The sequence below is a fragment of the Ciconia boyciana genome, chromosome 10 (genome assembly GCF_034638445.1).
Source record: "Ciconia boyciana chromosome 10, ASM3463844v1, whole genome shotgun sequence".
Taxonomy (NCBI): Eukaryota; Metazoa; Chordata; class Aves; order Ciconiiformes; family Ciconiidae; genus Ciconia; species Ciconia boyciana.
Window position 1 is genome coordinate 8,449,967 of NC_132943.1, and position 16,146 is coordinate 8,466,112.

At 36.0% G+C, this 16,146-nt stretch overlaps 1 protein-coding gene across 4 annotated transcripts in view; it reads right to left on the reverse strand.

The window, feature by feature from the left end:
- MGAT5 (alpha-1,6-mannosylglycoprotein 6-beta-N-acetylglucosaminyltransferase) overlaps nucleotides 1–16,146 on the reverse strand; it is a 139,338-nt gene that overhangs the window by 38,544 nt on the left and 84,648 nt on the right. For all 4 annotated transcript variants that reach the window (XM_072873919.1, XM_072873921.1, XM_072873922.1 and 1 more), the window contains exons 7-11: nucleotides 15,396–15,557; nucleotides 13,525–13,694; nucleotides 12,489–12,623; nucleotides 6,090–6,223; nucleotides 2,093–2,226 (exon numbers count right to left, since the gene is read on the reverse strand). In XM_072873919.1, the coding sequence (XP_072730020.1) occupies nucleotides 2,093–2,226; nucleotides 6,090–6,223; nucleotides 12,489–12,623; nucleotides 13,525–13,694; nucleotides 15,396–15,557 (735 nt within the window). The remainder of the gene's footprint in view (nucleotides 1–2,092; nucleotides 2,227–6,089; nucleotides 6,224–12,488; nucleotides 12,624–13,524; nucleotides 13,695–15,395; nucleotides 15,558–16,146) is intronic.

A 16,146-nucleotide genomic window follows, 5' to 3' on the forward strand; every position in this document is an offset into this window, starting at 1 on the left:
TAATATTTCTTTTTGATTTGGTGCTGGTATGGCCCATGTGCCCTTTGCTAACATTCACATTTCAAGAGGAATATGAATAATCTTGAAAAGGTTTAGAGAAAACAGACATGTGAGAACACTTAAGGATTAGAAAGGACAAAGCTCTCAGTGGTTCAGCATACACAGGCTTTTCAGGAGATGACTATGGGTTACTCTGACCTCAACCTATATATACCTACAGGGAAACAGAACACAAACATCGTCAGTCCAGTAGACAAAGTCTATAACTCCTACTAAGATTGGAAATTACCATTTGGAAATCTGTACCAGAAATAATGCAAAGTCTTAAGGGAGAAGGCAATTATTTGAGGATTTTACCAGAGGAAATAGTGGGATTTCCATCATGTGCTATTTAAAAATCAAGATTGGATGTTCTTTTCCAAAAAGCCATGTTTTTGTCTTAATCAGCCCATGAATATCCTATGTGTCATACAGAATCTCAGACTAGGCAATCACAAATCTCCCCTCTGGGCATATAAGCTATTAATACATATTTCTGAATTTATGCAGACTGAATAAACTGAGAAAGATATATATGTCAGTGAAAAAAAAAGCCTGGTGACTAAGCAACTATCTTGTTCCTTAAATCCAACTAGTATTCAACAGGTTGTTCTGCTGATACACACTACAAATCAGGTCAGGAAGTATAGATGATTATTACATGCAACTGTTCCTGAGAGACTGATAATGAGATCAGGAACTAAAAGTACAAGAGCCTCAGCTAGAAGAGGCTCGATTGAAAGGCTCTCAGCTCTGTTCCAGCACTCTGCAGACGGAAGAGACTGCAGACAGGGGCATACTAAGTTGTTCTATATCATGAGCCAAATAGAATAACTGTCACAGTATTTACTACAATGTAAAGCAAAATTTCCTTTTAAGACACAGATTACATGGCTTAGAGCAATAAACCCAAATATAAACCTGAGAGATTACAATCGAACACGCACAGCTAATATGCATATTTTTCTCAGCACAGTAGCCAAGAAGCATTCAGGTCTACCTTTTTGCTACCACTGGCAACATTCTCCCATTTTTCTTAAGTTTTTGTTTTGTGTCACAGATGGACCATTTACTTGTACCTATCATTTTTCAAGAATTTATTTGTATAACCAGAGTTATCAGATTAAGTGTTGCTTCTGTGGTTCAGAAAACTGTGCAAGACCAATATTCTCATGACAATGAAGAGAAAAGAAAACGTGAGACATGGGTGCTCTCACACTGTCATGTTTGGTCCTACATATGGCACAGCATGTACTGATCAGTTCCTTTTTCAGTTGACAAGAGGCTTAAAATAAGATCTTTTTAGGTAGGAGGGAATGGGCACACGAAGCTAGAGGTAACTTGGAAGAAATCCAGTTATTAGTAAGTAATGTTTTTTCTTTGAAAACTGCATGAGAGAGAACTCCCAGGTGTGGCAGCCTGGAAGGAGTTCCAGAAAAGGACAGTGAACAAAAAGCAGAGACCACTGTGAGCTTAACAACACAATATACTTTAATGTGGTGAAAATATGACCAAACCTCAGTGGTGTTATTCTGCAGCTCTCATCTGCAGATTGTAGACAATGCAGTAATTGCAATCTTTAAGAAACAAAACTCTGATATTTTTACAGGGAGATAAAATGAGATTGAACACTTCTAGGGTCTTTAGTGAAACACAATTTCCAGTTCAAAATGCAGCACATTTTTGGTTGTAGACAAAAGAAAAGAAATTATTGAAAGACTTATGACTGATTAAAGTTCACAGAGCCCCTGACACCTTCAATTTCCCATTACTTTTAACAACTTCTGCATTTTCCAAAATCATTGTGATATCAAGACCATAAAAAATTTTTATTCTATCAGAAAGGTGTACATAGATAGCAAAGGATCCACATCAATCTAGGCAGGAGTTTCCTCATCAGAAAGACTTCAAAATGTTCAATTTAATTACTTAAATATGTTTATTTTCAGAAAAAGAACTTAATAGATTTAGAGAGAAGGGATACTTTTAGAGTTATGCTTTATTATATTGATCAAAATAAATTTGCTCAAGTATATAAGTATAGAAAACTCACCTTCCAGAAATTATCTACTTTGCCATAAACAAGAGATTGATTCTGCCTTTTGATGTCATTAATGTGTTTAATGTCACTGGAATTCAGATGCTGCTCTACCACGAATCCAAGGAAGCTGTTATCTGGAGTGTGAGCTGTAAGAAACGGAGTATATTCAAAACCTTATAAAGTATCGGTTAATGTTACAAGAGTGTGAATGTTGTCAGAAAAGTAGGTACAAGGAACATACTATTCAACAGATCGCTTCCTTCACATTCATACCAAGAGATGCATTTGCTTGCTTTATTATCGAGAATAGTTCTTATTAATTATAAGTCCTGATGCATATGTCTACTGAAGTAAGCAGTTATTTTCTGGCTCATTTCTGACAATAAAAATTCTGTAGCTGGACTGAGGCCAACAATAATGATTTTTTGTGTGCTGAGCTTTATTATTAGAGATAAGAGAACCAGAAGAAATCCAGCTTGACAATCTCAGAGATGCAATACCAACAATTTGAAAAAACCCCTGGATTTACGCTTGTTAACAAAGCTCAATGTCATAAATAAATTCTAGTAAATTTCTTGGGTTCACCTTCTATATTGGAAGAGCTAATACCAACTATCCAACTCACTGCATATTAGGCATCCATGTTAATTACTAGCCTAAAAAGTCACACTATGCAGATCAGAATACAAATTTCACTGCCTAACTCCCTCAGATATATCTATCATAAAATATTGAAAGGTGATAACTGAGGTTGGCAAAATTGTTGTTAATCCAGCACCCAGAAAAAAAAAGTGCATGCAAAGGATATGCAATTTACTCTTAGTTTTCCATATTTTTTTAGCCTCTGTTGGTCTTTTTCCAGCGGTGATATCCAGCAACACTAGCCACTGTTCTCCTCCTATAAAGACACAGACTTATAGGCTCATTAAAACTAAGGGGTTTTTTTGTTGTTTGTTTGTTTTTTGTTTTTTTTTTCCTTTTTGTAGACAGGGTGTTTAATTCCAGCACAGACTCCAACATTCAAGGCTTCAAGTAAAAATCCATCCCTACTATATAAAAATTACTCCAACATGTGGGATTTTTGCACCTCTCTAAAAAGTGTCATAGCCTCACAAGTTTACATAGAAAGTGGGTGCAATAAACACTAGGATCTCCTCTATAAGCCTCCCTTTTAAATTCTGGCACACAAGCTGACAACTTCTTACTAAGCACACTTTGCAAAGTTAAAAAACCCCAAAACAAAAAAACCCCGCGAAGACAATGCCCCACGCACTTATGACACATGCAATGCTAAACCTATGGTCAGAGTTCAGGGGCGGGGGGGGGAATCTGTTGCAATTATGAGGTTTTGCTTTTTGATTCCTGAAAATCAGCCAACTGGATAATGCAGCAGAACAGAGAAACCATACACAGTGCACACTTCCCTCTGCCATTACATTTAGTCTTTCAATGACAATTACTCTTTTTCACAAAAAATGCCTCAGCAACAGCTAGGCAGTCACTTAGACCCAAGGACTTTTTAGAATTTAGCATAGCAAATGGCACGTTGCAAATATGCCTGAAAAGGGGCATTTTTCCATCCTTTCATATTTTTGGATGAGAGATTGCATTCAAAGGAGAGGCAAGGCAGCACACACTCAAAAGAAAAATAAACCTTTGTTAAAGTTAGCACTTAGAACTGGCGGAATTCAGTGCCTCAAACATCACTGACAGGAAGCACTCACATGGATTTTTAAGCAAGATCATGCAGTTTTAGAAGTATCAGTGCTGTTATTTTGCATAAAAGAATTTAAACAAAAAACATAAAAAGGGGAAAAAAACCCTCATGCTTCTGGAAAGCTCAGAGAACAGTCAAGCATTTGGTAATATGCCACAGGTTTGAATATGGCTTGCTTGCTACTCAGTAATAATTTTCTGCCCTTATAATCAGAGTTCTCAAAACATAATAGAGTCTAGGGATCTTGGGAAGCTGTCCAGGGTTCCAATCTGTCATAAAATCTTTACTGATGCATAACATGCACTTTTAATCACAACCCCATAAAGATGGTGCTATCTCTGCAGCAGAGAACTAAAAACAAAAATAAACTTTAAATATCACAGAACACTGACTCTTCTGCACCTAGTATAAAAATAAGCAAAATCCTTGAATAATCTATAGCACTGAAATCACTCATGCTTCAGAATGAGTTTGCTTGTAATCTCTTTACCACCTTTCCTGCAAAGGAAAACCAGCAGTCACTTCCAGTAGTAGAAATTGGAAATGGTTATTTATTGAAATTCCAATATACTCATACTCTCCTGAAAATTCATTATGAATTGATTTGCTCTGAGCAAGAGACTATAACAGTAGTCTACACTGCCACAACAGAGATCTTCTCTATAGAGAAGATTTACTTTCTTCTGCATTTCATGGAGTGGGATTGAGGAGTGCACACACACAGCTGTACCACAAGTATTCATGCAACTATTTTCCTCAAGTGCCTCACCACCCTTGACGCTATCTTGAACAGGACCTCACACACAAATTTCCCAACAGCTGGACTACTTAAATACAGCATGGCTGAGCTTTCAGCTCCTTTTCCATTTAGGACATAAACCAATAAATATTAGCAAATTATCTGGATACGAACAAGCTCTGCTTACTAACGTCCAGACACAAACTCTGCAACCACTTCCAAGTCACATTTCCCCACCATGAGTTTTGTTACTTGCTTCGAAACAACTGTGAATGCAGTCTTTTATCTTTTGAACAACCTTCACTTGTATTTCTCTGGAAAAACTTGCACAGCAAATGTTGACAGACAAAATATGCCTCTCAAGAATTTTACAGGGCAACTGAAATCAAAAGCATGTCAACCGGACACCAGCACGTATATTTCTGCTATGAAAAGCAGAAAAGTTTGAAAGACCTGACTATGAAGTCTGATGGAGAGAACAGCGCGTGCCCTGGCCTTAGTCTCAGACAGAGACCACCACCAAACTTTGGAGGTCAGGCTGGTCACAAGCAAGTGTTTCTTTACAGACTTGGTCTGAGAAGTTGCTGCACACAACTGCATGCACTTTCCTCCTTCCTAAGCCTCACTTACCCTCAAGCTAGCTGGCAGTGGTGAATCTTTCTGCACCTTTCAGAGATAACAAACTTGAACCGCTACTACAACACACAAAAGAGAAAGATCCTTTGATTCTAGAACCTAGTGCCATAAAGTCAAAGACTAAGGCTGGAGCAGATCACTGTAATAATTTAATCCGACCTGATTTATACAGAATTTATGTTTCTTCTGTTCTCTTTTTTTCTTTTTCCTTTTTTTTTTTTTTTTAAGATATTAACAATGCTTCAAAGACCTACAACAATGCTGAAATCTACTACTTGTTTTTCAATAGCTTTGTACACAGCTGGCAAAAAAATGTGAATCAGTTCACCTCAGGATGAATACTCACAACATGAAGACAAGCGAGGTGAAAAATTTGAGACATCCACAAAAAATAGAGACAAAAAAATATTTTTTCTGAGTGCTAGTTTATTAATCTTGAACACAAAGAAATAGCGAAGGAATTCTGCTGCTCAGTTGTTGAGGGGAAAAAAGCAGAAATACAACAACATAGTTACAAACTTCAGTTTAACATGATGAAATGCAAGAGTGCAGTTTATAAAAATGCAATCTAGCAAGTTTCTCAAAAACCTATCGCTCCATAGCAGGACTTGAGAAGGCAAAACTAACAAAAACAAACTGACACTTGAAGGTAAAGCCAATCACCACTTTCCACAGGTACCCTGAGAATACAGCTCCCTACCATTAGTAAGTTGATATTGTTATTTTCTGATTGCTGGATGGAAGCACAATAGAGCTTTTGCATAGTCTACAGACACTTATTGACACTTACGATTCTGCCCATTTAGAAGCTGCATTTTATTAAACCATGAACTTGTCTTTTGTAATACAAAAATTCTTCTCAATGACAGCATTCCTTTTTAAAGCTCCAAATTATTTATAAACACAGGGATACTTACGGAACATTGTATAAAACTGCTGTGGATTAAGGTTCCACTTTCCCCATGGTGTCTTGTGGCCTTTAGACTGGGCATAATGAGCATGGTTAAACTCTGGTTCGGTTCCAAAGGAATCCAGAACTCTTAGCATACACCTAAAAGAAAAAAAAAAAATTACTGTAGGTACACATGCATATGCGTATATATAAGCATGTGTGTATATATATACATAGTTATGATAATTAAGAAGATGCGTTTTGTTTTTGTTTGCAACCGTGGATGATTTATAAACTGAAGGTACATTTTAATTTCAAACATTTCTGGTCATATTACATTCACAAAGACATTACGATCAGCAAATTCAAGGATATATCAGACATTCAAATAGCAACCCTGGAGCTTATTTTGGGTTTCTTTGTTCTTACAGAATGAATGTATGCTTTAACATCCAAGTAGAGCTTATGGGAATGCTACTGTGGTCACCTACATTCCTGGGGCTCTGAAGTAGAATTTAGGCAGAAGAAGAGAGGATTCTTTATCTATTTTCTAATGTTCTCACCCATTACTACAAAATCAATGCAACAGCCAACAGCCACGTGCCTAGAAGATCAGAGCAGAAATAGTACTTTGTCTTTAGACAATTGTATTTAGTCTCCAGGTTCTGACTTTTGGGTGAATTAGAACTACCAGAGAAGCACTGAAGACAGTTTAATTTGCTGAACGCTTGCAGTCAGACAGATCATTTATTTGTTTATGAAACATTTTGTCACAGACTTTTGAAGAAACAATATAAAAGTCAAATGTCTGCAACAACCAGTCTACAACTGAGAGAAACTTTGGCATTGGATTACAAAGCGTCTGGGATGAGAGAATCACACTTAGTCCTTTATTTAAACTCCTATTAATTCCTTGAAAAAAAATTACTTCATTTACGAGTGCCTCCTTTCAAAAAAGGGCCCATAGTACATGAAAGGCAGAAAAAGTCTCAGTATGAAGAAGAGGGCACACGTTCTAGCATACAGATTCTAGAAGTTACGTTTCCAAAATGCAGCCTGACAAACCTCTGACATGGCTTGGACAGGAACTTAATGGCTGTCATACTGATCACTGGCTTCACTGCAAATGAATTGGATTATATGGCTCCAAAGCTGCTGACCCTACCATTCTTCAGCCCTCCACAAAAAAAATTTTCAGAAAAGACTTATACAGGATGTGTTCCTATATCATGTGCCACTATGTTAAAAAGACATGAACTTTTATCACTGCACATTGTATCACTGCACTTGTACGTGCTAAGGAAGAGACACAACCTCGTGGATGGCCAGAGAAGGGAGGTAGCTGCAAAAGTTACTATTAAAAATGGCTATATTTCCCAGTCTTCAACATTTCCTGTGCTCCAAGCCCATATACATTCTGTTCAGTAAAACACCAGGATTTTGGCTTTAAACTGTGAAAGAACTTAGCCCGCAAAAGGTGAAAGAACTTAGCTCCAACCGTTTTTCAGCTTTAAAAGATGAAAGAATTTAGTCCCAAAAATATATTTACATATTTCTTATATGTTGCTCCTTTCTCTAAAGTATCCATTAAATTGGGAAACAGAAAAAAACCCCAGCAACTTTTAAGCTCTCATATGAAATGCCACCTTTGTATTTGAAAGTACAAATAGAGCAAATTTACTTTTTTTTAATCTTCACAGAGATCTTTCAAGCAAAAAAAAGTAAAAATATACAACACATTATGATTCACCAAACAACAAAGCTGACAGATCAGTTTTTGTGCAGTGTTTTATGTCAAATATTCTCAATGAAAATATTTTCCAACGGTGGCAATTATCTGTGCATCATACAAAATACTCCAGCAGGACCAAAACAATTTCTGCACTGATGAATCAAAGCCCTCTTATTTCTTGGCAGGCCTTAAAACAAAATTCTTATCAAATATACAGCTTTTGGCCAGGTACTTGAGTACAGGGGAATGAAAAATGGGTGAAAGCTACTGAAAAACTGCAACATTACTGGAGTTTGTCAAATTACATATGTAAGGAGCACTACATCGCATGTGATCATCTCAAAGTGCTTTGTTTCCTCTCTTTTTCCTGTATTCAGATGTAAGGTATGCAGCACTAATTGTTCATAGGGATATGTGTAACTATGTCCAATACACACAGGGTCTCTGAAGCATGACAGGAAATGTGATGCAATGCAAACTAAGCTAAACCAGGAAGCAGGGAAAACAAAATATATTTATATGATTCAGGCATAAAGAAAGTCAGAACGACAAGAGAAAAAGATCACAGTGGAAAGTACAAGTGTGTGCAGAAATGGTATGAGAGATCAAAGGTTCAAGTGGTGAACCTAATCCCCGAAATGCAGCAGAAAAGAACTGGTAAAGTAAAGATTTAAAATTTAGAAATGAATGCAAATAATGCCAGTTATGCCGAACTGATATTTTAACATATGTAGGAGGGCCTCAATTGTCTGACCAACTACTATATTCTCCATTTGTTTCACTTAGTGTTTTAAATGTCTTTCAACTGAACTATTTTTAATAAAAAAATTTGATTTTACATATGTTTTAGCATTTCTAAAGTGAAATAATTCATTTTGAAAATGTCAAAACAGTATTTTTTAAAAGCATTGATATATTTTAAATAAAAATGTTAATTTAATGTGATTTTAACTTTAGTTTTTCACTCAGTTGCCCCCTCCTTCCTAAAGTGTCACCTAGCTATAGACAGAAGTTGCAGAGAATTACAGCATGCCTTGGAATTGGTGTCACACTGATTAGTCTATTCAATAACTAATTAAAAAGAAGACTGGTGGGTAGCAAACTGCTTACAGAAACATCCGTATTAAAGTCTTCTTCTAAGGTATTAGAAGTTACAATATTTGGGCTTATAGAAAAATTTAGACAAAAGTAACCCAGGTTTATGACCATATTTAAAGTGACTGTTTTTCCTCAAATATTGGGCATAAGCACAATCTTAACTGGGCTGTCCCAGTGGAAATATTTCTACACATTTATTCATATCCTTCTTCCACTTGAGGTTATAATTTTACTCTACTTATCTATACTTCATCTTTGTCCACATGAGCTATGCTGTCCAGCAGCACCCATCACTGTCAGTAACGAGTGCCTATGCCAGTATAAACTGTTAAATAAAGTGTACATATATGCCTGTGGCTGCAGACATCTTCATGGGAGCAAACTGGTCAAAACCCAACCAGTTCTGGTTTGGAAGCTTTGTAGGTGCATTGAGCTTAGGCACAGCAACATGCCAGCACAGATACACAGACTCCAGACTGTTTTGGCTTATGTCCAGCCAGCTCAGATCATGAGCAGCTCATATCTGCCTATAGAAATCCTTGCAGGCACACACATTAAACTTTCAGGCCACTCCATACTTGCATTTAAAATGTAAAAACTTAGTCAGAAGATAACCCTCCTAAAGCAGATGTATTCTAGAGAACATGTAAGAAGCAGGAATGTTGCTCATTTTTCAGGATAGCTGTCATGTTAATTTATTTCAAGAAAAAAGGCAGTTGGATTTTTGGCATATGGGAATGAGTCATTGCTAGAGAGACTGTAGAAAAACAAAAAAGTACCAGATTCTTATGTGCTGTATGGAGGATGCAGGTGCTAAGAAAGGCAATGAGCTGCACTCCTCAAACTATATTAAGCTACTAATTTTTATGTTGCTTCATTGCACATAAACTGCATTCAAATATCCAGACTTCAGAACTGAAAAACACAGCACGTCCAGGCATTCTTCTGCTTGAAAACAAGGTGCACTCAGGAATGAGATCTGTTTTGCTATATTCATGCTATTTACAGCACAATTATACCACACATAAAGCATGTACTACCAAGAGTCATTGCTGCTACAGATCTCAGATGTACAAAACAGTATCAGAAATACTCACCTCTCAGAGCAGCAGGGTCATGCTTTTGAGCTAGCAGTTCTAGAACCCTGATATACAATTACCAAAAATTTCCTCAGGGCTCAAGTTTACTCACAAAGATTATAAATGGCACTCTTATCAAGAGACTGTTCTGAAGGCATAGGTGTATTCTACCACTCTATTCCAATCTAAAGTGAATAAACAAGTTTTTATTTGTATTTGAGTCTGGTCATAAACCAGACTGAGCTGACCAGCACGTCTGCTGAGAAACTATATGGCATAAAGCAAAACACTTCTTTCAAGACAAAGAATTATTCCTATTGACATTAAATACAACTGAGTGAGAAAGCAAAGTTTGTAAAGAACAAGGGCTATAAGGCAGCTTTATTTGTGATAATGTTTATTTTACTGGAATGAATTAAACAAAGACATATAATTATGCTCTTACACTGGGCTTATTAGTTTTAACTTAAAAATGTTTTGATGACAAAATTTATGAGGTAACTCATGATGCTGAGAGAAAAAAAATGATTGCAAGAGGATCATCAAATAGGAGATAGCTTGCATGAATTCTCTTGCATTAATTCTTCTGTTCTAATCAATTCTCGTAGTCTCTGCTAGACTCTGGACCCCGTTTTGTACAATGAACTTGAGGAACAGTATGAAGTAATTAGAAAGATTCTCAACAAATGCAACAAGTTTGATGAAAGGTCTACAAAACCTGAAGTAATGATCCAAACCCCTACATTTATTTTGAAGAAAAGCAAACTGAAGGAAAAGCAGTATATAAGATATTCTAGAGGCTGGCAGAGAGGGGAAGGAAGTAATTTATTCCCCAGAACGGTATTAGAATAAGCAGTAATGGGCGGTTTGGAAGAAATCAGGCCAAGAAAAACACTTTAAAGAAAAGCTTAACAATATAAAACAATGGCTGGGGCATCTTTTGGAGTCTTCAGTAAAAGATTAGGCAAAAATCTCTCAAGAAGGACAAATACATGCGATCTACTTTTCAGCAAGGGTATGGACTAGATGAGGTCCCCTTCTATCCCATTAAATCCAATGTTGTAGAAGGGAGGCATTAAGTAATTTTTTTCTTCTTCAGAAGCCTGAGAAAAACTCCTATACTACCCTAAGGTATTTATTTAGAGTTAAATTTAATTCTGCTCTCCTAAACCAGAAAAAGTCAGTCATTACCACAAATTAGGAATCAATGAAAAACAGATTGACAACTTAAGATTTAATGATTAATGAAATAAGCAAGAAAAATTGAAGAGCTAATCTAATAATCTCAATATCATGGTGTATTTCCATATCTTCATTACAGAATATACCAAATAGGAAATTGAAAGCAAAAGGGGAAGAAACATTTTAAATTTATAAGTATGGTTTTATATCCTGACCACAATACTGTATGCGATCACCTACTGACAATTACATCTGGCAGACAGACAACCAACTGTAGCTCAGTGGAAAACGGGATTATCTTTATTAGCAGGCTCCTAAAAACCAGAATATCCATTTACTCCTCTGCTTCAAAAAAGAGATTAAGAATAATCTAATCTGCAAGGTTGATCACAGTACTCTCATTTAAAATTACGCTGAAAAGATCCAATGGTCTAGAAAATCCTGAGGTAGAGAGAAAACCATTTTTCTGCCTGCAGCTAACACCTTTCAATACCTTCCTTCAAGCAGGGTCTACTGGACTTTACGGATCATGAAACACAGCTAATTCGATTAGGCATAGGAAAATCAAAGTCGGTAAATTAGATTTAGTTTTATTTCATGCTGATATGTATTCATACAACATATGGGATGCTTGCTGATTTAAAGTTATTGAAAAAAAGAAATGTGTTTCTAAAACTGCAGACACCAAGACGGCTGTACAAAGTAATTTCTCGTGACTGCCATCTTCCATTTCTAACGGAAAGATGTTTCTAGATTACAAAAGCAACAACAACTGCAGTTACCAGCAGGTTTATTCTTTAGACCTAACCCCGAAGACAACTTTCTGCCCAGCATCTTAAGGAATGGAACAGAAAAAATTGCATTGCTGTTGTTGGGCAATACAATTAGAATAGATAAATCTCCACAATCATCAATCCAGTATGGCTACAAACACTGGCAAGCAAAACATGCCTTTGGTATTCCAACTAAACAACAAAATCCAATAATCTCTCAGCTCATCTACTAATGTACAGAACAAAGCAGGGGAGGGGGATGTAAAGAAGGGAGGGAAAGAAAGGCAAAGATGATGACTCAATAAGATAATATAATTCATTAAGATTAAAAATGCTTGAATCCAAGAATCCCAAACTTGCTGGGGGGGATAAAGGTGGTATGCAACAAACAGGTAATAGCCCCTTTATTCCTAAGAGTGAAAGACAACAGAGAACCAAATTTTTACTTTTAAATAAATTCAAATTCATGTGGATGTACTCACCTCAGTATTTTGACATGTCTTATTCCACAAAAGCTCTTTAACAAAGCAGTTAAGAGGTCAAATAAGTGTTATACTTACTGGTAATGTACCCATGATGGACCAAGGGTTTTCTTAAACTGAGTGAGTCCCACAATATCAATGTAAATGAGTTCTACAACTTTATCTCCCTGGGTAGGGCAGCCAGATCTGTTACCTACAACCTTCTTCATAATCCTAAACAAAGAAAGAAGGAATATGGAAAAGTATTACTTTCCAAATACTTTGAATAGATGCTGTAATACTATTTATACCAATAATTCCCTTTTCTAAAAAAGCCTTTTCCAAAGGCTTTTCCAAATCAGGAACCATGTAAGAACATTCAAATGCTAAAGATGCTCAGCATTTATTAAAGAACTGTTTATACATCAGTAAAGTGCTAATTTTCACTAAAAACCTCATCTAGTTTAAACAAGAGAGTAATATGGTTGGAATGTTTAAAAATAGTGAGCTTTGAAATTATTTGAAATAATTTCTGACTTCTATTGACAGCTTTATAGTATAAGAGCTCTCTATAAAATGATGCTGTCATGTTTGTTATAAAAAAATGAAAGCTACAGAAAAAGTGTGTGTGCTCAAGCTTAAAACAGATGTTTTATGCCTAATGCTGAACCAGTACGCAAAGCAAGACAGGGATGAGTGAGGTAGCAATTTGATCTAACATAAGCAATTAACGACATCAAAAGTAATGTGTTTAAAGGATTTAAGCCTTTATTTTAAAATCAGATACTGAGTGAAGAACAGCAGAAAATGAAGAAGAGGACACAGAATTAGGCTAGTCTGTAACGTTTCCTATTGCAGCTGGTTAAAGCACCTGGAATGTTAAAGAATAAGCTGCTTAGTTTGAATTTTACAACATTCATTTATGAAGTCTCAGGAGCCTGAAGCTACAGTGAAAACACATTATCCTTTTCATAGCACATATACTGAGCTCATGAAAATAATCTTATTGTCTGTTTAGTGAATTATCACTTTCATTTTATGCTTCAAGAAATTATATACTGTTAATAGAAGCTTCAAGAGTTTATAATTCATTTTTTCAGTATGACAGTTTCAAAAGTGAAAGTAATCTCCTTACTCCTTGAGCTCTGCCAGTGAAGCTGAAATCCTGATGTCATGGCCCAGTAAGTAGAGAGATGTAATTAAATCACTCCACTGGACTAATTCACCAAGTGGGCCACCGCTAAATGCATTTTCTGCAATCTTGAATCCAGATTCTTTTGTCAAAAGCCCCAGATGAACAAGAATCTGGAAAGGAAAGTCATATGTTAGAGTTATCAACATTAAACATGCAACTAGAATACCTCACAGCATTTTTTCTTTCTATTAAATTCCAACTATGGCCAAAAAATGAACCAAAAAAATCCAATACTCCCACCCCAATAATTTAATTTTGTAATGGATCTCTAGAATAGTAAATATGTTACCGCATTGTTTTGCACTATTATCTGCCACCAGATCAGTAATTAAACAACCCCCCAAAATTGGTATTATTCACAAAATAATCTGTAATTCTGCACATAAAGTTGTGGCTCACACTAACTTACTTTGATTGATGAACCACTTATATTCTCAAGTAGGATATACTTGCTTATGCAAGACAGTATAGTTAAGGAAGGGTATGCTGTTGTGAACAAGCCATTAAGAACTTGGAAAGACTGCATAAGAGTAACAGGAGGCTTTCCCAACCCCTCCTCTCCACTGCCACTGGAGGAGACTTTTCTGTGTAGTTCCTTGAAATCTGTGCTTGCCTTTCTAACGAAGCACAGAAGTTGAGTTCCAAACACTTCACTACATACCTGGACTGTTATTTGAGTGTGGGTACGTACAGTGCCAAGCATAAAAACTCCCAAACACCCAAAAATCTTTTCCCTCACTCTTTAAAAAGAAGCAACATTCAAAAAAACATTTTGTTCTAATCTCTTGCAGCTCCCAGAACTGAATTGACATATTAAAATCAAATCACCATATGTTTTGCAGAGGATCCTCAAAGGACTTCTAAAAGCAAAGAATAAGCACTAGAGCACCCCATCAAAACTGCCTGTGCAGGACAGTACTGCTTCTGTTTATTCTTGAGTTTATGTGTTCTCAGATGTTATATTTCTTTAGAAAACCAGGCTGGAGGGCTGGCTTGAAAGAGAAGGGTTGCTCCTCGACAGAGGGTGAGCCTACTCAAGGGCTGTAGTACCCGACAAACATTAGCACCACAATATGGAGCCTAGACCTCATGCGAGGACTGAGAACCTCAAGCAAGGAGCTGAGCTACAGTCAGTCAGGCTCAAGAGAGGGTAGAAACATGACTGTGCATGGCCTGCTGTCAATCAGGACTGGCTCCAGTAAGAAAAAGGCAGGAATGGAAACCGTTGTTGTGTTTACAACTTTTGGCTTTATCTTAACTAGCTGATGTAATTAAAAAAAAATATTAAATCAAATAAAACAGAACTTTTCACTTCAAGAATCTCACAGTTTTTAAATTGAACTCATTACAGGAGATCTAAACTGGTCCAGTCCAAAGTTGTGGTCAACTTTAAGTCTACTCAAATCCAAAACAGAAATAGGTCATTTAAAGTCTCAATTTTGGACAAACAAGACGTACAATTGTTGTTTTCTACAACTACATAAAACACTCCAGTGTCATCAGCTTGCAGTAAATTCACAGCTTCTCCCTTTAGAAACCTCTACATAGTCTCTATTTTATCCAAAATTAAAGAGGTTAGAAAACTTACTCAAAGATTGACTCATGGAAAGTAAGTAAAACTATTTGCAAAGCAAATACCCATCGTAACAGTAATTTCAAACAGCAAAATGCTTCTTGAAAAGAGGCACAAGTATAAACACAAGTCTTTTAGATGTGTTTGGTATTTCCACTCTGAAGTTACTTCTGGAACAAGAAGCTTAAAAGAGCCTATATCACTTCAAGTGGCAGGAATGAAAAATGTTTTCATTTACCTTTTTTCGTTTTCTCTTCTCCAAATTTTGTTTTTCTGCAAGTGATTTAATTGCTTCAATCCAGGTATCAGCCATTCGTCTGATGCGTAACATCATCCACCTGAATTCCTCATGTCTTGACATCATTTTGTAGAGATTATCAAAGTTGATACGAATTTCAGCCTTCAATTAAAGCATTTAAAAAAAATGAAAACATTAGTTATTCTTCAAATACTGTACTTTCCAGAGGTGAAAAAACTTCTCAGATGTGAGCTATGTGCTTTACATTCCTCATTAAAAAAAAAAAAGAAAAAAGATACACACCTAATGCTAAAGTCGAGATTTTAGTTCAAGTATTTAAGATATCTTTAAACAGATATTTCTAAGCCACATAAATTACTGTTATTTTTATTAGCAGTATTTGATAGCCCCAGAATATGTTTGCAATGTTTCACAACGTATTTATTTCTGCAATATAAGACTTGGTTTTGTTCACGTGCTTCAAAATGAGGTTAAAGTATCTCTAAAACACGACATAAAATCAGAACAGTACGCTGAAGATTCATGTATATCATGAATCTTCCAAATACAAGGAAGTCTTCTATTATACCATGAAAGAAGAAACATTACTAGAGTATAAATTTTAAAGGAAATATTCATTTTAGACCTAGACTGATCTAAGAACAATTGGTTTTACAAAATGAGACAGCCTATATCTAAATTATGTAAGCAATGTTCATATACAGCCCAGCAATTATCTTACAATACCTAA